This window comes from Chrysochloris asiatica, unplaced genomic scaffold, assembly GCF_000296735.1.
Source record: "Chrysochloris asiatica unplaced genomic scaffold, ChrAsi1.0 scaffold00219, whole genome shotgun sequence".
NCBI classification, from domain to species: domain Eukaryota; kingdom Metazoa; phylum Chordata; class Mammalia; order Afrosoricida; family Chrysochloridae; genus Chrysochloris; species Chrysochloris asiatica.
Window position 1 is genome coordinate 4773789 of NW_006408737.1, and position 21001 is coordinate 4794789.

The 21001-nt window shown below is 44.6% G+C and overlaps 1 protein-coding gene across 1 annotated transcript in view; it reads right to left on the reverse strand.

Annotated features, from left to right (window-relative positions):
* Nucleotides 1-21001, reverse strand: part of GALNT18 (UDP-N-acetyl-alpha-D-galactosamine:polypeptide N-acetylgalactosaminyltransferase 18) — a 468442-nt gene that overhangs the window by 136240 nt on the left and 311201 nt on the right. Inside the window, exons 4-6 of the mRNA XM_006873014.1 lie at nt 15385-15568; nt 13055-13252; nt 6888-7002 (exon numbers count right to left, since the gene is read on the reverse strand). Coding sequence (XP_006873076.1) covers nt 6888-7002; nt 13055-13252; nt 15385-15568 — 497 coding nt within the window. The remainder of the gene's footprint in view (nt 1-6887; nt 7003-13054; nt 13253-15384; nt 15569-21001) is intronic.

Consider the following 21001-nt stretch of genomic DNA (forward strand, 5'->3'; position numbering starts at 1 on the left):
AAGAACATGAAGACAGAGACCGAGACTGGAGTTAGCTATACACCAAGAACACCTGGGATTGCCTGAAGCCAACAGAACCCAGGAGAGAGGTATGGAACCCCTGTGCTACCTCCAAGGAATAAACACTAATTTAGGACTGCTAGCTTCCCAAAGTGTGAGACAATGCATTTCTGTTCTTACAAACCACCCAATTTGTGGTACTTTGTCATTGTAGCCCAGGAAACAAATGCTACATGTGCATGTATATAAGCAAGGCAATGAAAATGTGCTGAGGATGCTACTGCCACTTATCTAATGGGAGGTGTGGATACACATACACATGTATTTGCTGGTATTTTTAAAGTACCAAGTAAAGAGAACACACACACAAAATAAAGGCTTACGTTCGAGGTAGTGAGGGAACAGGATGGAGAGGGCAGTCATAGAAGCTAGACTTTTCTGAATATGCCTTGACTTTGAACTGTAGAAATATTTCAGTAATTATAAAAAGTCAGATATAAAATAGAAGTTCCTAAACATCAACACATGAAGAAAGCAAAAAGTCACTAAGAAGACAAGAAGGAAAAGGTCAAAATGGATGTCAGAAGAGACACTGAAACTTGCTCTCCAGCGTAGAGATGCTAAAACACATGGAAGAAATGAGGAGGTCCAAAATTTCAAAGATCAGCTCGAGAAGATAAAGCCAAATATTACAACAACATGTGCAAAGATCTGGAATCAGAAAACCAAAAAGGAAGAACACGCTCAGCGTTTCTCAAGCTGGGGGAACTGAAGAAAAAATTCAAGCCGTGACTTTTGTTATTGAAAGATTCTCTGGGCAAATTATTGAATGATGCAGAAAGCATCAAAAGAAGATGGAAGGAATATACAGAGTCACTGTACCAAAAGGAAATGGTTAATGTTCAACTGTTTCAAGAGGTAGCATATGATCAAGAGCCAATGATACTGAAGGAAGAAGTCCAAAGTGCATGAAAGAATTGGCAAAGAACAAGGCACCAGGAAATGATGGAATAAAAATAGAAATCTTTCAAGAAAGGGAGGGGGCACAAGATGCACTCACTCATCTCTGCCAAGAAATTTGGAAGACAACTATCTGGCTATCTGACTGGAAGAGATCCATATTTGTGCCCATTCCAAAGAGAGGTGACCCAATGGAATGCGGAAATCATTGGACAATCTCTTTGATATCCCATGCGAGTAAAGTTTTACTAAAGGTAATACAGAATCATACATTGACAGAGAACTTCCAGAGGTTCAAGCCAATTCAGAAGAGGCTGTGGAATGAGGGATATCATTGCTGATGTCTAATGGATCTTGGCTGAAAGCAGAGAATATCAGAAAGATGTTTACCTGTGCTTTATTGACTATGCAAAGGCTTTTGATTGTGTGGATCATGACAAGCTATGGACAACATTGCAAAGTATGAGTATTTCTGAACACTTAATTGTGCTCATGAGGAATCTGTACATGAAACAAGAGGCAGTTGTTCGAACAGAACATGGGAATACTGAATGGTTTAAAATTAAGAAAGGTGTGCAACAAGGTTGTTTTCTTTCACCATACTTATTCAACTTGTATGCAGAGCAAATAGTCAAAGAAGCTTGGTTATATGAAGAAAAACATGGCATCAGAATTGGAGGAAGACTCATTAATAACCTGCAATAAGCAGATGATACAACCTTGCTTGCTGAAAGTGAAGAGGACTTAAAATATTTACTGAAGAAGACCAAAGAGCAGAGCCTTTGGTATGGATTACATCTCAATATAAAGAAAACAAAAATCCTCACCAATGGACCAATAAGCATCATTCTTATCAATGGAGAAAAGATTGAAGTTGTCAGGACTTCATTCTTCTGGGATCAACTATCAACACTCATGGAAGCAGCAGTCAAGAAATCAAATGACGTATTGCATTAGGCAAATCTGCTGCACGAGACCTTTTTAAAGTGTTGAAGAGCAAAGATGTCAGCTTGAGGACTAAGGTGCGCCTGACCCAAGCCATGGTATTTTCAATAGCCTCGTGTGCATACGAAAGCTGGACAGTCAATAAGGAAACCTGTAGAAGAACTGATGTTTTTGAGTTATTGGTTGGAGGAGAATATTGAAAGTACCATGGGCTTCCCAAAGAACCAATAGATCCATTTTAGAAGAACTGCAGTCAGAATGCTCCTTGGAGGCCAAGATAGCCAAACGTCGTCTGTCATACTTCAGACATATTGTCAGGAGGGACCAGTCTCTAGAGAAGGATATCATGTTTGGTAAGGTGGAGGGTCAGAGAAATAGAGGAAGACCCTCCAACGAGATGGATTGGCCAAGTGGTAGCATCGGTGAACTCAAACGTGGCAATAGTAGTGAGGTTGGCCCAGGATCAGGCAGTGTTTTGTTCTGCTTTGCATAAGGTCACTATGGGTCGGTACCGATTCAATGGCACCCAATAACAACAAACATCAAAAGCAAAATGAAACAAATGAACCTGTCTAAGCTTTCAGTCTCCTTGAGTTGGAACTGACTTGACGGTGCACAGCTCCCATCACACAGAAGGAACTATTTTAGATGACTTAATTGAGCCACAGGTCACTAGTGGGGTATCACACACACAGAAAAAAAGAAGTACAAAAATAAAGAAATCAATTTTGATTTATAGATAAGTAATGAGACTATCTCCAGTAATAATATAGGAGCTGTGGTGGTACAGTGATGGCATGTGTGGTTGCTGACTGAAAAGTTGGTTGTTTGAACCCATCAGCTGCTCTAAAGGAGAATGACATGGCAGTCTGCTTTTGTAAAAGCTGCACTTTTGGAAAGTCTATGGGGCAGTTCTACTCTGTCCAATAGGAGTGCTCTGATTTGGAATTGACTCAATGGCAGTGGATTCATTGGGCAACAGTAGAGAATCAATTCATTCATTATTTTGAAAGCTGTTATACAAAGATTTATTTATCCTGACTTCTCCAAATAAACTTTAGTGTACTTTGTTGTTGTTGTTATGTGCCATGGAGTCGGGTCTGACTCATAGCAACCCTGTACGGGGTTTCCGAGGCTATATATCTTTATGCGAGCAGTAAGCCTCATCTTTCTCCTGCAGAACAGCTAGTAGTTTCATACTGCTGACCGTGAGATCAGCAGCCCAATTCGTAACCACTATGCTACCATAGCTTAGAAAACTCAAAAGTTGATGATTAAATTTAAATTTCTCTTTATAAAAGTTATCTCATCTAAATTAAATATATATATATATACCATTTTACAACCCTAATAAATTGTGAGGATTCCTGATATGGTACTATAGGATAAGCACTGGACTTAGAGCCGCAAGGTTGGCACTTCCAATCTACCTGCTGCTCCTTGGAATCCCTATACAGGGTCACTATGAGTCAGACCAACTCACTGGCAGTTAACAACAACAATAAATTGTGAGGCATTCTTGTGGTGCAGTGGTTAATTGCTGGGTTGCTAACAGAAAGATTGGTTGCTTGTTTTGAACTTTGTGGGCAAAAGGTATGCCGGGCTGCTTCTGTAAAGATTACGGCCTTAGAAACCCTACACGGACAGTTCTATTTTGTCCTAGAGAGTTGCTATGAATCAGAATTGGCTCAATGGCAAACATTGCTATGGGAACAGTGGTAGTTAGGGGGTGAAATCCTTGCCTTCTATTCAGGGGACATGAGTTCAATTCCTCGTCTATACGCTTCATATGCAGTCACTATCTGCCCATCATTGGAGGTCTGTGTACTATTATAAACAGGTCTCAGTGGAGCTTCCAGATAAGACGGAGTAGCAAGAAAGGCCCAGAGATCTACTTCTGAAATTTTAGCCAGTGAACCGTATGGATCACCATTGTGTACAGCTGTTAAGAGACAGACTGATGATAGCAAAAGACAACAACTCAGCATCTATTTCATACGAGGGAACTCAGACGCTGAAATGTTAATTCATAAAACACGAAAGACAAGCCCTACTAACCACACAATATGGGGACATCTACTTTGAGGACAATCAGCAGTTCTGTTTCCCTAGAATTCAGATTAAGTAGCCCTTTTCATTTTTTACTGGTGCAAACTGCTAGGCCACTACCAAAATGTAGGAGGCTTGAGTCTACCCAATGGCATGTTGGAATAAAGTCCTGGAGATCTACTTCCAAAAAGTCAGTCATTAAAAACACCATGGAGCACAGTTCTGTCCTGAGACACAAGACGTTACCATGAGTCAGAAGTGGCTTGACAGCAACTGCTTATTTCCACCTATTTTCCTCAGCTCTGCCAGCCAACAAAGAGCCCTGGGGGTACCATGGTTATTAAGCTCTTGGCTGCTAATTGAAAGGTTAGAGGTTTGAACCCACCCAGCCTCTCCAAGGGAGAAAGATCTGGTGATCTGTTTCCAGGTCTAAAGTTTACAGCAAAGAAATTCCTACGGGACAGTCGTACTCTATCACAAGGGGACGCTTTGTGTTGAAGTCAACTCTATGGCACATAGCGCCACCACCAGCCAGCAGGTTCCTTCTACTCTGACAACACTTCATCTCTGCTAAATGGGAGGCGGTGGCGAAAAAAGCCCGGCAACATTTTATATTGTATTTTACACCCAAGCACGAAACCACCTGAAGATACTTTAATATGTATTTGAGAGCGTCACGCAGGCCCACACTCCAGAGCAGCTTGATAATCTATGGAAGGGAAAGCCAGAAAACTCTCACCACTCCGTGATTGACTCACATGCATGTTGGAAACTGAGTTCACAAATCTAATCCTTTCTCTCCACTCCTGGACATTTTTACCCAGAGAGCATTGGGGCAAGGAGGCAGTCCCACCCACTCAGCCGTTCCAGACAGCAGCTTCTAGTGAAAAATATTATGTTTGGGGGCCAGCATCTATCCAGGAGCAGTGCGGAATGAGCTGGTGATGGCACACATGGTAAATAAATGACCGCTGTAGGGAGAGTTGGAGAAATGAGGGTGATTATGCAGGCGCTGTTCTCTAAGACTATATTAGCTTCCCAATAAGCCCATGCATTTTGCCTGCTTCCAAAGCAATTTCTCTGGGTTTCAATGAATACAGGCATCTAGAAGTGCTTGTTAAGCTCAGTTTCAGACAAGCTGTTCTGGTTGTCAGTCCTGAAAGTCATAGTATTAAGTCTGGGACGTGAGTCTGGCCCTACATCTCCGCAGGTATCAGGAGATGCCAGTTGTATGTGCCCAGTCTTCCCTTCAGGGCAGGGGCCAGGGCTTTCCAAAGCTGGTGGACTGCTGCCAAAGGAGGTTAGAAACAACAGGAGGGTAGATTCAAGCTGGAGTCCTTGATTGGTTGGTGGTGGTGGTGGCGGAGGTGTGCTGTGGAGTCGGTTCCAATTCATAGTGATCCTGCATAGAATTTCTGAGGCTATAAATCTTTATGGGCGCAGAAAGTCTCATCTTTCTCCTGTGGAATGGCTTGTAGTTCCTTGATTGTTGTTGTTGAGAAGTGCTGTCAAGTCAATTCCGACCTGTAGCGACTCTGTATAGGGTTTCCAAGGAGTAGCTGGTGAGCTTGAACCGTCGACCTTGCAGTTCAAACAGCTTTGCAGTCTGGTGCATTACTGAAAATCAGGAACTAGAGATGGCCAGATATACACACTAAAGCAAAGGGGATTCCCACTAATGGAAACCAACCAAGTGTTGAGTGACGTCTTCATGGAGACGTAGAGATTGAGTAGAAGCATCTCTCATGATTATCATGGATACTATTGGGGTCAGTGTCCACTGGAAAGGTTGGCAAGCCAATCATACATAACTCCTAGTTTCTTAAAGATACCCAGGGAGAGAACAATGGGAATCCTCTTGGGGACACATCACATTTCAAATGTTGGATTTGCTATGAGGACAGAGCCAATTCCTGGACACAGAGGTGGTTTCCCACTAAGACAAGGTCATTCACTCTATCCACCATTACATTCCTGACAATCATCCGGGAACTAAGGTATCTTTCAGACATGGAAAGAGAGGTTTGGATCTACCTTTCATGGACCCAAGGAAAAGGGGTAGAAAGTCTCGGCGATGTTCCCATACAGTAAGAATCAAAACGATGCCTATTGTGTGGGTTTGTATCATGAACTGAGAAGAGCTAGAACAAAGACCAATACTTTAGAGCAGGATGCTGGCTATCTCAGGAGAATGGTGTGAGGCAGGAATGGTCCGTAGGTCTGGTCAGCAAGTGTCGGGAGAGAAACCAGTATGGTGTGACCCTGGCTGTGATTTATTGCTTGTACCCCATGAGTTATTTCCTTGTGGTCTTTTCTTGACAAAGACTTTTTGAAAGCTCCTTGGATCATTGAAGGATCTCTGGTTGTGTAGTGGTTACGAGTGGAGCTGCTAACCTCAAGGTCAGCAGTTGGAAACTTAACAGTTGCTCCACGGGAGAAAGATGAGCCTATAAAGGCTCTGTAAAGATTTACAGCCTTGGAAACACTATACAGGGTTGCTATGCGTCAGAACTGACTCCATGGCACACCAACACTGCCACCACCAAGGGTCACTGAGAAGGATGCAGAGAATATCAAGTGAGAAATCCGAGGATTTCTGAGGGTCCTGGAACAAGGGTCACCCCTTGGCACCTGCAATCTTGTCCTGGAACACATCTTTCTCACTCCTGAAGGGCCTGTGTTTGGTTTTAACAAAGTGGCTATTCCCATGAGTAGGGGGATCAACTCTTCCAAGGCCCCCAGCCAAGAAGGTTGTCTTCGTCCTGAAAATTGTACCAGTCACAAACACATGGACCAGCATTAGAGACTGCATATTCAGAACTGGTCTTTGCCCCTGAACTTTGAGCCCCGATTCTCTGAGTCAGGACCGACTCCGTGGCACATCACCACTACCACCACCACATTTACATATTTGGGAACTGAGCCCTTCTCACCCTGATCCCAAGCTCCACATTCTCTCCTCCATAGACCTCCATGCCTTCATCCAATAAGCCGATCTCCTGGAAGTACTGCCGATCCACAATGAAGCAGCCAATGAGGGCAGGGCTCCTGTAGGGGAGGGGGGAGATACAGTTAGCAGGGGTGGTGGGTATTCTTGTGAAGTCTGCTGAAGAAGTAACAGCAATGAAACGTTCCTCCCAGGAGGACCTGGCTCTCCGTTCTGCTTCCAGAGTTGGTGTGGGCCTTATTCTTGGAACAGTGCTCCTTGGCTCACCCTTACCCAGCTACGCCTGGGAGGCTGTTTCATCAGACAATGGGCAGACAGCTCCTGCCTTGAAACCAGTCGTCATTCCTGGTGGTGCTCATGTGTGTTTTTGCACACAGAGGCAGAGCTCGCCTTGCCAGTCTACCTGGCCTGTTTCTCTAGCTATCCCGTCCCAGGAACCCTGAACTGAGAGCCAGTCTCTGTTTCTGCTTGGACACCCATGCCAACTCTCTCACCTTTGCCCAACTTGGGTTGTGTAAGCAAGCCTTGGTCCCCTTTAAAGATTCTCTTGGACTAAATTGTAATGAAGTTCCCAACTATTATTGCAGAACTGTCTAGTTTTGCCTTCGACTTTTTCAGTGTTTGCTTTATGTACTAAGGTGCCTCAATGTTAGGTACATATACATTTATAATTGTTATGTCTTTTTGATGAATTGATGCTTTTATCATCTTTGTCTACTGTAACAGGTTTTGACTTAAAGTCTGTTTTTTATAAATTGCCACCTTGCCTGATTTGGATTATTATTTTCACGGATTATGTTTTTATCCTTTCACTTTCAATCTATTTGTGTCCTTGGAACTAAGATGTAGATCTTGTAGACAGCATATAGTTGGATCTTGTCTTTCTGACTAACTTGTAAAGGTCTTTGGAGAGCATGCCAAGGGATCTTTTCTGCAGGCAATGGACTGTCAATAATAAATTATAAATTGTGGCGTTTGTTAAGTACCATTGAATTGGTTCCAACTCAGTAATCCTGTATGATGAGAAGTCCAGTGCTTATCCTACAGTGCCACACCAGGAGTCCAAAATTACAAGTAGACAGTGATATAAACAAATCTGTGTGTTTTTTCAAAAAGAGTATTCAGGTGGTTGATTGGAGGAGACAGGTGGGAATTGAAGAACCCAATTGAGGAGTTTGTTATTCTATGCAGAAATGAACTGGTGAGGAGTTAAGAGCAGAGTCTCAGAATAGAGATAGTTTAAAGATATATTTAGATATAAAATCAGCAGAACCCTTGATGAACTATGAGGGTGAGAGAGAGGGCAGAGTGTGGCTTGGGTGATGGTGGGCTGTTGGCCACTTACAGTATGGTGGTACTGTGACTCTACAGAGGCAGAAGAAGCACTCCATTCTTGGCAAGTTGAGCTTATGGTGCCTGTGGGAGACCAGGGAGATAGCTAACAGTAGATGGTTTGGAATCCAGCTGGAGTCTTAAGTTGGAGGAGTCCCTGGTTGTACAAATGGTTAACAAACTCTTATGCTAACCAAAGATTTAGAGGTTCAAACACACTCAGAGGTGTCTCAGAAGAAAAATCTGATTATCTACTCTTGAAAACCCAGTGGAGTACAGTTGTATTCTGACACACACGGGGTCTCCATGAGTTGAAATCCATTCAACAAGCAACTGGTTTGGTTATTGGTTTTTAGGACACTGGTAGGTTTGGGAAGGGTCATCATATGCAAAGAAGCAGAGTGGGTTTATGGACACAGAGCGAGTTTGATTCAACGGGACAAGGACAAAACATTTGAGTGGCACAGCCACAGGAGATGTGGCTGGAGGGTACAAGAGGCAGGAGCAGATCCCACAGAGCACTGGGGATCTTGTGAATGTTTGAGTTTTAGTCTGCAGAACTCAGACAAAAGTGACTTCAAACTACATTTCAAAGAGCCCAAGCTATTTCTGCCTTTGCTGCTGTCCTCCTAGATGCCTGAAGCTCTCCTGTGTAGCGGCTGCTTTTAAGGGTCGGGACTGCTGAAACATCGGCCCCACCAGACTTTCTGCTCCCTGCAAAGTCCCACCGGCCCCTTAAATGCACAGAGAGAACCAGGAGGTGGCCTAGGGGACAACTCCTGGAATAAAATGAGAAATTAAAGCTGCTGTTGCTTTAATTTACATAAGGGAGAAAGATTATAAAGGATTTAATTGAAAGTGGGCAATTATGAACTAAGATGATATTTTTCCTTGCCAGAAAGGAAAAAAAAAAATTCAGACTTATAATACGACCCAATAAAACTCAACTTAGCCATTTCCTGTGGCTACCTCTGTTAGATCCCTGCCACAATTTTGTGCTGTTAAATATTTATTGTGAGCCCACAGTGTTAAATATTTGGTCTCATTTGATTCCCATTATAACCGGGAGGCAACTCATTATGTCATCCTGTGTTAAAAGATGAAGAAAATAAGACAAAGAGAATGGGCTTGCCTAAGGTTCTGGGTAGCAGAGCCAGAATCTACACCCAGGTTAGCTAGGCCCCACATCTAGTCATCATCCCAAGAGCTTAGAAATGACGTGGCCAACTTCTGCCTACAGGTCTGGAGAGAAGTATTCTGTCACCAAATGAATGTTGTTACAGAAGATAGCAGTACTATTAATTGCTTTTGTCTGGCTTATCTTTAAATCTTAATCAACAACCAGCAAACATACACTTGAGGGTGTTGCCAGATAATAGCTCAACCTCAAATTTCCTATCACCCAATTGGTGTGGCGCTGTGGGTTAATGCATCAGACTGCAAAGTCATTTGAACTGCAAGGTTGGTGGTTCAAGCTCACCAGCTGCTCCTTGGAAACACTATACAGGGTTGCTATGGGGAATCAACTCGATGACACTTAACAAAAACAACAATTTTTATGAAGTTTGGTTGAAAGAAATTATACGTATGGAAGATTTTTAGAAGGACATTCCTGGTTTTATCCCTGGATGAATGCAGCCTCATAAGAAGTTCTGGCTATGCCCCTATATGTTGCCCAGCTCTATTCCTTTTTCTTTGGAGGTGTACCATAGAGCTTTGTCCACAGAGGGTGTAAGTTATAAAAAGAGCCCAGTGATACCTTCTACTTGCATTCTAAAGGGATGACCTTAAGATGATTGTTTACTGCATCCTTCTGTGACATCTTCAGAAGACCTGTGTCAGAATTTCTTTCAAATTTAATTTCCACTCACAGAAAGCCTTGCCATCCCTGAGGAATTAGTAGGGCATTTCCACATGGGAAATGTGAATTTTAATTCCAGGGTCACATGTTTCATTTTCACCTTGACTACCAGGAAGCATAGAGCTAAATAAAAGGTTTACTTTAAGAACTTTGAAGGACCTCATCCTATACAATTCCTTTCTTTTGGTCTTTCCAGACATTTATCTGTTTTTATTTTTTCAATGTATTTGACATTTTCTTGTAAACTATTTCTAATCCTTTTCAGAAACGAGGCAGGACATAAATCAATATCACTTTTAGGCTGATTGTGTCTGCTGAATAACCCGATCAGCTAATAAGCAATAGACTGGGCTCAAGGCACCCTGTATTGATCCCAGGAGAACTGTTTTGCATTTTGGCCATTCACGGTCTGGATCTGGCAGTTAGAGGAAGGCCCCTTCCTATATGGTCTGGAAACAGACTTTCATGAGTGCCCTGACCCACTTGGCACTTCAGGAACACAGAGGAAAATAAAAGGTTGAGACCCCATTCTCTAAGAAGCTCACGTGTCTAGATCATCCTACATTCAGAGGGGGGATTCCATGGGCTTCTTCAATGGGCAAGTGCATCTGAAATAATCTTTTGAGTACCAGGTAGATCCCAGAGGATTTCCCATGCTTTACATGATTTAGTTTATTCCTTATGAGGTTGACATTGATTCTTTTTCCAAGATGTGGAACCCAGGGCTCAGAGAGGCTAGGAAGCTTATCTCAGAGACACAAAAAGCAGACAGAGGCAGAATGGATACTTGTCCCATAACATTCATCTCTTAGGCCAGGGTCTCGGTATCTTCCACCAAAACAAGAGCTCAGCCTGCTTCTGGAGGAAGAGCCATTTGGAATAAAATGCTTTGGTTTGAAAGTTGAAGCTGAGCAGCCTCCTACATCAGCATTTCTTCAGAAGGGTCCTGCAATAGAGTTCTTTCTTCACCTCACTGAGTTTCCAGTTTTAAAGAAGGGCACAATTATGTGTGACTGACTGACAGTGGTCTCCTCACTAAAGGGTCCTCATTTCTCCTTTTCTTTCTTCCCTCAACAAGTTCTCCAGCTGCAACAAATGCTGGGTGGGGGCTAGAAATGGTAGCGGTGTGTAGCAGAACAATGCAGTTTGGGTCAGTTAATACTCTCCGGAAGACCTGATATGGTGTTGTGGGAAACTGCACTGGTTTGAGCTGCAAAGTCGGCGATTCAAACTCACCAGCCACTCCTTGGAAACCCTTTACAGGGTTGCTATGAGACAGAATGGGCTCAAATGTGCTTAACAACACCAACGATGCTCCCCTCAATGTGCTGGTGCTGATTCACCTAAGGGGAAGCACGCTGGGCAAAGTCCTGTGCGGAGTCCACCCAAGAGTGTTCACATAGCTAGTGAGCCCCCAGCATTCCGCAGGAGGAAGAGGAGGCTTTCTGCTCCCGTAAAGGTTTACAGCCTTAGAAACCCTATGCAGGGTTACTATGAGTTGGAACCAATGCCACGGCACACCACCACCACCATGGTTAGCCCCCAAGGTGTCCTGGTAGCATAGTGGATAATGGGCTGGGCTACTAACCACAAGGCCAAGAGTTAGAATCTACCAGTTGCTCCATAGGAGAGAAATGAGGTTTTCTGCTCCTGTAAAGATTATTACAACCTCAGAAACATTATACAGGGTGGTTGTGAGTCCGAACTGACTCCACGACACTTAACCACCATCACCACCAGTGAGCCCCCAAGGAGTCCTGGTGTGGTGCTGTAGGGTAAGCACTGGACTGTTAACCACAGGTAGGTGGCTCAAACCCCCCAGTCGTTCCTCAGAAACCCTATGCTGGATCACTATGTACAACAGAGAGAAACACGGCCCAGTGCTGCCCCAGCCTCACAACTGTCTTTACGTTTGAGGCCATTGTTGTTTTCACTGCATCAGTCCATCTTGTTGGGAGTCATCTTCTTTTCATTGACCCTCCATTGGTTCTAGTAGACTTCATATTTTGGGGGTCAGAAATCAAATGTTTTGTTTTGGGTGATGATATAAACAGCAAAACATACATCTCTTCAATAATTTCTACATGTACAATTCAGCAGTACTGGTTCCACACTTCAAGTCACACCATCTTTCTTGATATCCTTTTCAGATTTGTTTGACCATCATTAACACAACTCACTGCCCCAAGGCTTCTCATCCAACCCTTCCCGTGTCGCTGTGGTCAATTTCATCTCATATTTATAACTCCTCAAAGGGACAGAATGCTTTTGGTGGATGTTCTTTTCTAATTAAACTAAACAATTGTTTGGTTTAAAGATGATTCAGGGGGATAGTTTCAGTTTAAGGTTTAAAGGCTTCCTCAGAGCAATAGTTCTGGAGGGCCAACCAGCCTCACTGGCTCCAGAAAGCTAGAATTCTATGAGCATTTGAAATTCTTTTCCACATCCCACTACCAGCTGCTGTCAGGATTCTTCCATAGAATATTTGACCCTATGCTTCAGTAATGGTAGCCAGGCACCATCTAGTTCTTCTGGTTTCACAGCAAAGGAAGCAGTTTGCTCATGGAGACAATTAGACATGTCTTCAAATTACTCCTCCAATTTGGGGGGCAGGAACCAAATTTTAATCACTTTGGCTGTCCAACACAGAGCACAGCAGCTGACCCTCTGTAGGCATCCTACAGTGATATACAGAAATGATAAAAGACACTGGAATCTGGATGTACTTACTCTTTTAAAAGAGCTCATCAGGCCCTGTGAACAGTGACTAAAGGTCGTACTGTAATTGGATTCCACCTGCCACCTCCCCTAACCCCCGATCCCCCACCACCCCTCTCCTCCTGAGCAGGATTAACTGGTGGACAAGGATAGGATTGAAGTTCAGAGAATCAGGGGTAGGTTGGGAGGGGAGCTCTTTCCTGGAGGACAATGCAGAGAGTCACAAAGTAAGGGTGCTTTACCTAATTGGGGCGGTAGAGTTCTCCAGCTTCCACCAGGCCTTTGGGGGGTTTAGGTAGCGGCACCACAACTCCCAGTCAAAGCCCTGGGCAGCCAGTGGGTACTCTTCTATCTCAAAGTTGTCGAATTTGATGTTATCAAAGGATGGTGAGATGACCCGTTTCCGGTTCTCCTTTATGCGGGTAAGGACAGGTTCAGCCCTGAGGAGCAGAGAGAGATAACAAGTGGATAACAAGATCAGCAACATCAGCAACCCCTAAATGTCTTTCCCACTTAAAGAGGAACAAACACTAGCCAGTTCCACTGGAGAAGTGGGCATCTTTCCCCAGGGAAGGAATTCTTATCCAACTGCCCAAATGCCTATCCTCTGACAACACTGTGTTGGTAAAAAGCCTACCCACCATTATGGATTAAATGGTGTTCCACACAACGAGATATTGAAGTCTTAGCCTCCATACCTGTGGCTGTGACCTTGTTTGGGGAAATAGTCTTCCTTTGAGGATGTTATCAGGTAAGTCACACCACTGTAGGTTGGGTCCTAGTTCTAATTCCTTCTGAGTAGTGTCTTATAAAAGGGGAGAGAGTCACACACAGGGAGTAGGTAGGCACCATGTGAAGATACATCTAAAAGCCAAGGAACACCAAAAGCTCCTTGGGACTGCCACAGCTGGAGGGGACAAAGAAGGATCCTTCCCTACAGTAGACACAGAGAGAGAGCAGGGCCTTGTCAACACCCTGAATTTGTACTTTTAGCCTCCAGACTGTGAGGAAATAAAATTCTGTTCTTTAAAGCCATCTGCTCTGTGGTATTTTGTTCCAGTGACCCTAGGAGAGTAGGACACCACTTCCTCGGTGAGTCTCAAACTGAGCAGAGAAATTTTTATTCCAGCCAGTCAAGAGGCTCCTTCCTGTGCCTGCTTGTTTCCCCTCTCTCCACTAGAAAAAAAAAAAAAAAATCAAGACTCAAAAAAAGAAGAAAGGAACACATCTGAGGATTCATGGGAAGCTTTCAACTTCAGCTTTGATTTTTGCTAAAATTTAGTCCATCAACCTGGAGGAAAAGACAGATGAAAATTGCAAACTCGTAGGTGAGAACAAACCTACTTCCACCAGTCATATGATGTTGCTTCAGCCCTTCAGGCTGCCTGAGCTATCCCTACCACAGAGGTTCCCCACCCGCCCAAGGAGAGGTGAGGTGTGGAGCTCTCTCAAGGAGCCAGGAGGCCCCCAGCCCTGCGGGTAGGAGGCAAGTGATGCATTTGTAGACAGGAATGGTAAGCTCCTCATTAATATTACATTTGTTGCATAATTTTTTATTCAAATCAACTTGAAATACTTAGTGCCCCTCTCCTACTGTGGCCATAAATCCAAGGAAAATGTTTTTTAAATAGTCACAAGTGGCAAATAGGGACTTCAACAATAAAATATGGCTGCATTGCAACCTTAATTCGAGCCTGTTATGTAAGAGCAAGGAAGAATCCAGCCAGTGCTGTGGGCCCCATCCTGCCTGCTCACATGCCATCCTCGGCCCCCAGGGTGGCAAAGAAAGGCCTGGTGGAGCCTGGGAGAGGCGAGTAGGCCAATGTCGTGAGGTGAATTTGGTTACAGGTGGTAACCTACTTGCTCCAGCTGCTTGCAGCGAACCCTACCAGCACCCCTGTCTCAGACGCCCCAATCTCTACAAAGCCACACATGGGCAGTACTATGACCTCTGACCCTGAAGGAGGCTAGGAAGGATGGTCTTTCCTGTCAAGCAGAGGGCACTGAAGCCTTTTATCGTCAATCTTGTTCCATTTACCCAGCCCCATCCCAGGGTAGAGAATTTGAGATTTTGAGCTATGCTCACCTAGCCTTTGGTGTGCTTTGGGAGAGTCCAGGACTCCTGGGAAGCCATCAAGCCCTCTCTGCTGCCTCGCCCAGTTGGTCTTGGCTTTGTCTATATAGTTGGGTTTTGATCCCATATCGTTTGCAACTCTCCTTTTCCCAGGTACTGGAGCCCTGTCCCTAGGTGGGCAGGCACTCTCTGCTTTGCCTTGACATTGACTCTGTTCCTGATCATATTTCCTAGAGGAGCATGCTAATAAAGTCAGATCTGATGTCACCAAACCCTTCAGACACTGTGTTTAAACCTGTTGATCCTGCTTCCCAAACTGAAGGGCCAACTTTGTTGCCAAGGCCACTCTCATACCCAAATCTTACCTCCTCAGAATTCTCTCCTTTCCTTCTGGCCCAGCACTGAGATCCCAGCATGCTTTGTACCTATTTCAGCCAAAGCCTTGGACCACATTAGGACTCATCTTCCTTTCCCAAAGTGGTCAGCATGGGCACTTACCAACCCACATTGAACTCCACGTGGGCATCGAAGAGTGCCACCACTGGAGCAGTGGCCACCCGCCAGCCGCTGACCCTGGAGCGAATGAGGCCTTCCTGTTTGCTGTGACGGACAATCTTGATGAAGCCTGGCTTCTGGCCATTCATCTTGTCCACATATTCTGTCAGCTTCTCTTTCAGTTCCTCTGTCAGGGAGGGATGTATCATTAGCGTAGCAGAGGGCCAGGACAGAAGGGACAATCAAAACATTCAGGCTGGAGGACCCAGGCCCTTCCCTGGGTCTTTCTTGGCATTCCCACAATGACCAACATAGTTCAGCTTAGAGGGGGAATCAATGGGAAAACAGTATGTATTCAGCCCCTACAACTTGCATTAGTTGTATAATGGTTAAGCACTTGGCTGCTAACCAAAAGGCTGGCTGTTTGAACTGCCCTCCACACCCCCACCCCAGTGGCTCTGTAGGAGAAAGACCTACTGATCGGCTCCCATAAAGATTACAGTCTAGGAAACCCTATGGGACAGTTCTACTTTGTCACATGGGATCATTTATGAGTAAGAATTGACTCAATGACACCCAACAACAACACCTTGTACAAGGACACCTGTCACACACACACCATCTCATCTTCTCTTCATCCACTCAGCTATCTCCAACCTCCCGGTGCCTTCCCCTAGTCTTCCCGTAATCCCCAGGGAAAGCATTATCTGTGAAGTCCCAGCCCTGGACCACAGCCTGGATCTCCATCCTTCTGGGACTTGGTGCCCAAGTAAGCAGTTAACATAGGTGTATTGCCTGCTCTTGCTGGTATCTGGGCCCGGCCAAGTCATTGGTTCTCTTATTCACAACTGTAAGTGGAGCCTGCAGCAATGGCACAAAACGTCAGCTGCAGCCCCTCGCTCCTCAGCAAATGAGAGCACAGCAACTATTCTCAAGATATTTCCCCCAGTAGCTAGGGCAAAAGTTCTTTCCCATGAAATGAGGACTGAGTGGGACACATTCTCCCACCTCCAGACAAAGGACTCAAATGGGCTGTCTCCTGGAGGCTATACCAGCTCTAGTTTCTGCAGCAGCCACCAGGCCCCTATGCCTTTCCCCCAGGAGGCCACTGCACATGTTTACATCCTCTGCCTGGCCCCTGTAACCTAGCTACTCACAGAGGTCTAACATTGGGACAGGACAGGAAGATGCCATCCTGGACCAGGGCAACTGAAAGAGGGCTTTGTCAGTCAGAGGCCCATGCTGAGACCTACAGGGAAGGCCAAAGGCCAGTGCCCCACTCCCTTATAGTTTCCAACGGGATGGAAACTGTGAGGAAAGAGGGAGGGAAAGGAACTAACTTCTTTCCTTGAGCATCTAAAACCTGTTAGAGTAGAACTGAGTCCACAGAACTTTCAATGGCTGATTTTTTGGAAGTAGATCTCCAGATCTTTCTTTCAAGGCACTTCTGAGTGGACTCAGACCTCCAGCACTTTAACAACTGGGTGTGCCAGCTGTTTTCACCACCCAGGAGCTCCTTTGAACACCTACTATGTGCTAGTTGAAGGAGCCCTGGTAGCGTAGTGGATTGAGAGCTGAGCTGCTAAATGAAAGGTCAGTAGTTTGAATCTACCAACCGCTCCACAGGAGAAAGATAAGGCTTTCTGCTCTTGCACAGATTTACAGCCTCAGAAGCCCTATGCAGAGTTTCTGTGAGTTGGAACTGACTCCACTGCACACCACCACCACCACATGTGCTAGCTGAGGCACTGGTGGTTCAGAGATAGAATTCTTGACTTCCATGAGGGATAGCCAGGTTTGGTTCCTGGTCAGTATTCCTGGGGTATAGCCACCAGCCATCTATCAGCAGAGGGTGACTTTCAGGTGGCTATAACGCTGAAGAGCTTCATTAAGATGAGCTAGGAGGAAAAGCCTGGCAATATACCCCTGAAAATGACTGAAATGCAAATCCCATGAATCACAACAGTATTAAACAAGACTTAGTTTCATTGTTCATGTTGCTGTTGTTGGTGTGTGCTGTGGAGTCGGTTCCAACTCATAGCACCCTGTACAGGGTTTTCAAGGCTGTAAATCTTTACGGGAGCAGTAAGCCTCCTCTTTCTCCCACGGAACAGCTGGTAGTTTCGAATCGCTGACCGTGAAATCAGCAGCCCGATTCATATGGGGACTGACTTAATGACAGCTAAAGATAACAATTCTGAGCTGTGCACTTTCACGCCTGCTAATCCCAGTGAATCCTCATTCTAATTTGTAAGGTATGATTATGAGCAATGACCAGTAATTATCAATATCTGTTTATTGCATGTTTGATCAATTTCAGACTGAAGAAGTTGGATCCTGGGTCAAGATGCTAATGCTGGCAGAGCAGACTTGAAAGTCAGGGTCGTTGACTCCAAACCTGGTTCTCCTTCTATGCCATTGAGCTGCTGCTGTTCTGGCGCACCCTTGCCATGTGCCAGGCACTAGGCTGGATGCTACAGGCCCTCTCCTCACATGAATGATTTGCTTGTCTGTTGGGGTCTCAGGCTGTTTTCCCAGGGTGCTAAAATGGTTTTTGCCAGCTAAGCCCATTATCCAATGTCTTTGTTATTTAGCCCTTCCAGCTTTCCAGCTGGAAGTGATGCGCATATGGCCTTTATTCTCATTCAAGTGATTTTATCAAAAGTGATGCGCATATGGCCTTTATTCTCATTCAAGTCATCCTTTTAAACAGTGTGACCCCTGTTTGAAGCCAGGACATTGGGGGCTGTCAGGGGCACTGCCCATTCCAACCCAAAGAAGAGTCTGCTGACTTTGGGGCTGAGAGCCTCCGGCATGCAGCCTATCTTACTTCAGCCAATATAAAATGACCATGTAATATCTGATGGTCACAGCTGTGGAGGAGGGCGGTCTGGGGAGGCCACCATCGAGCGATGTAACTCAATGTGCCTCAGAAGGACAAGGTCTTTAAGCATAGTCACCAGTAGGCTTCTTGAAACATTTAGTATTTCATCACTTCAAAGGTCTATTCCTCATATATCCTTTTCAACATTTTTTAATCCATCTCATAAAGGTTGGTATTTTGGCTTTTGATGGCAGCAGTTAAGCGTGAGTGCTCAGAGCTTGGAATTAGCACCTAATGACCTGAACTAGAGCCCCCTTCCCAGGGGAGTGGGTGCCTGTGGGCTTCCCTCCCTCCCCCGCCTCCACTACTACTGAGGTACTGGTGGAAGCAAGGCTGTGGATGATTGCTACCGAATAGTCTCCAATGAGTTCCACAGTCCTGAGTCCACATCCTATGTAGCTGCATCTTGGCTGGCCTCTAGCAAGAGGATGCAGCAAGAGAAACACTAGACTCTAGATTAAGGAGACCTTGCATTTTATGAGATGCTAAATAGGAAATCCACCTTGACCTCCCACTGAGGCTCCACCATCCAGTCTCCATCCAACCACCAGCTAACTACATATGCATGGGGGAGCCTAGCTGACACCCAGATGCCCAGCTATATCAGCCCACTGCAGAATCTTGAGCCAATGCCTGGCTGCTGTTTCCAGCTGCTAAATTCAGGGGTGCTTTGTTATATAGCAAAGACTAACAAAGCAGGAGCTATTGTTCTGGTATTGTGCTGGGGCTTGATAAGACTGTGAACTCCTGATGTACAGGAAATGAAGTCAGACACAGAAAAATCAGCTTAGAATGGTGGCAGTGAGACATGAAAGGGCTTTGCATCTTATAAATGCTCTTTGCCCCTATATACCTCTGAGCTCTATTAAAAGTGATCCAGAATAAAGGTTTCTGGTAGACCAGCTACTGGAAAATTCCATGCCCAGTCAGCTGCATCCCAAACATGTGCTATTGACTAGAAGAGGAAAGATTCCCTCTTCTACCAATTGATTCAACCAAACAATTGCTACCCCCCCCCACCCCAAACAAAAAAAAATCCTGTAATAGCCTGGATGACAATAGATGCACTCTTTGCAGAGTATCTGCACCTAATTAGGTTTCATGTTTTTGTTCAACCTTTGTCTTTGACAAAACAAGAAAGAATTATCTCAAAAGCACTTCTGCATTGGCTAGAAAATTGTTGTCCAAGATATTGTGTTCTATTATACCTTGTTCCCTATGATTAACACCTCTGAGAATTTACCTACCAAAGGATATAAAGCACTTGGGTTTTTCCTTAGGTCTAAACACAAACATGGAGTACTGGTGTGGCGCAGTGGGTTAATGTGCCAGACTGCAAAGCCATTTGAACTGCAAGGTTGGCGGTTCAAGCTCACCAGCTGCTCCTTGGAAACCCTATGGTCGCTATGGGTCGGACCGACTCAACGGTACTTCGCAACAACAACAACAAACACAAACATGGAGCACATCACAGAGAAACATAATGATTAGTCATAAGAAGTCTATCAACATTTCTACTTCTCTTTCTTTGCTTCAATTTTGAGTTTCAAGTGTTGGTTTAATGATGTACTTTTGTCTTTTGCCTGTTGTCTTTAAGGAGCTCTGAAGCTGAAATGGTTAAGTGAACTGAGGTTAGCCATTCAGACCTACCAGCCAGCTTCATGGAAGAGAGACTTGGAGGTCTGCTTGGAGACTTGGAAAATTTTTGTTGTTGTTGTGTGCTGTAGAGTCAGTTCTGACTTGTAGCGACTCTGTATAGGGTTTCCAAGGAGTAACTGGTGGATTTGAACTGTCAACCTTGTGGTCAGCAGTCCAGTGCGTATCCTACAGCACCACACTAGGGTTTCTCTGTAAAGATTGTAGTCTAGGAAATGCTATGGGGCAGTTCTGGTTTGAAACCCGGGGTAGCTATGGATTGAGACCAACTTGACAGCACCAAACAGCAGCAAAAACGGAACAACAACAACAACAAAAAAAACACCAATCTGCTGTTAAGTACTTTAAAAATGTTTATAATTGTGGACAGCTGATTTTTGACAACGGATCAATGTCTATTCAGTGGAAGAAGCAGTCTCTTTAACAAATGATGATGCAAAATTAGATATCTATTTGCATAAAAATGAAACAGTATTCTCACACTATACACAAAACTAACTCAAAATGGGTCAAAGATCTAAATGTTAAAGCTAACACTATAGAGTTTCTGCAAGATTATATAGAGACAACCACTATTGTAAAAGACTAAGACAAAGAACCCACACTAAAGTGGGGTGGATTCTCTGCTGGTTGCTGGGATGTTGGGGGTGGGGGGTGAAGAGAGGGAGGGGAAGTGGAGCACAGGGCAGGGATTACACACAGGATAGTTTGGGTGCTGGGGAGGGGGGCAATATACAAGAAGGGAGAGGGTAATGGAAGACAAAGCAGATGGAAAAACAAAAAAAGGAGGTTTGCATGGGCTAAGTGGAACAGAGATAATTAATGATGTATGCACAACTTTGGAACAACAGGGCTCTGGGATACAGAGATTGAGACATGGTTGGAATTGGGAAAAGGGGGGAATAATGTTAAGATGCTTGGCTGTCTTTTGAATCTTGGTTTTCCTTGCATTATATTACCAAATAGACACTGGAGGGGGAGAGAGAGGAGTAGCCAGAAACATCACCATAGAAAGCTTGTAAGTCCGTCTTCTGCCTATAACTGATTGGAATACCTAAAATGGGGCTACAACATGCCTAG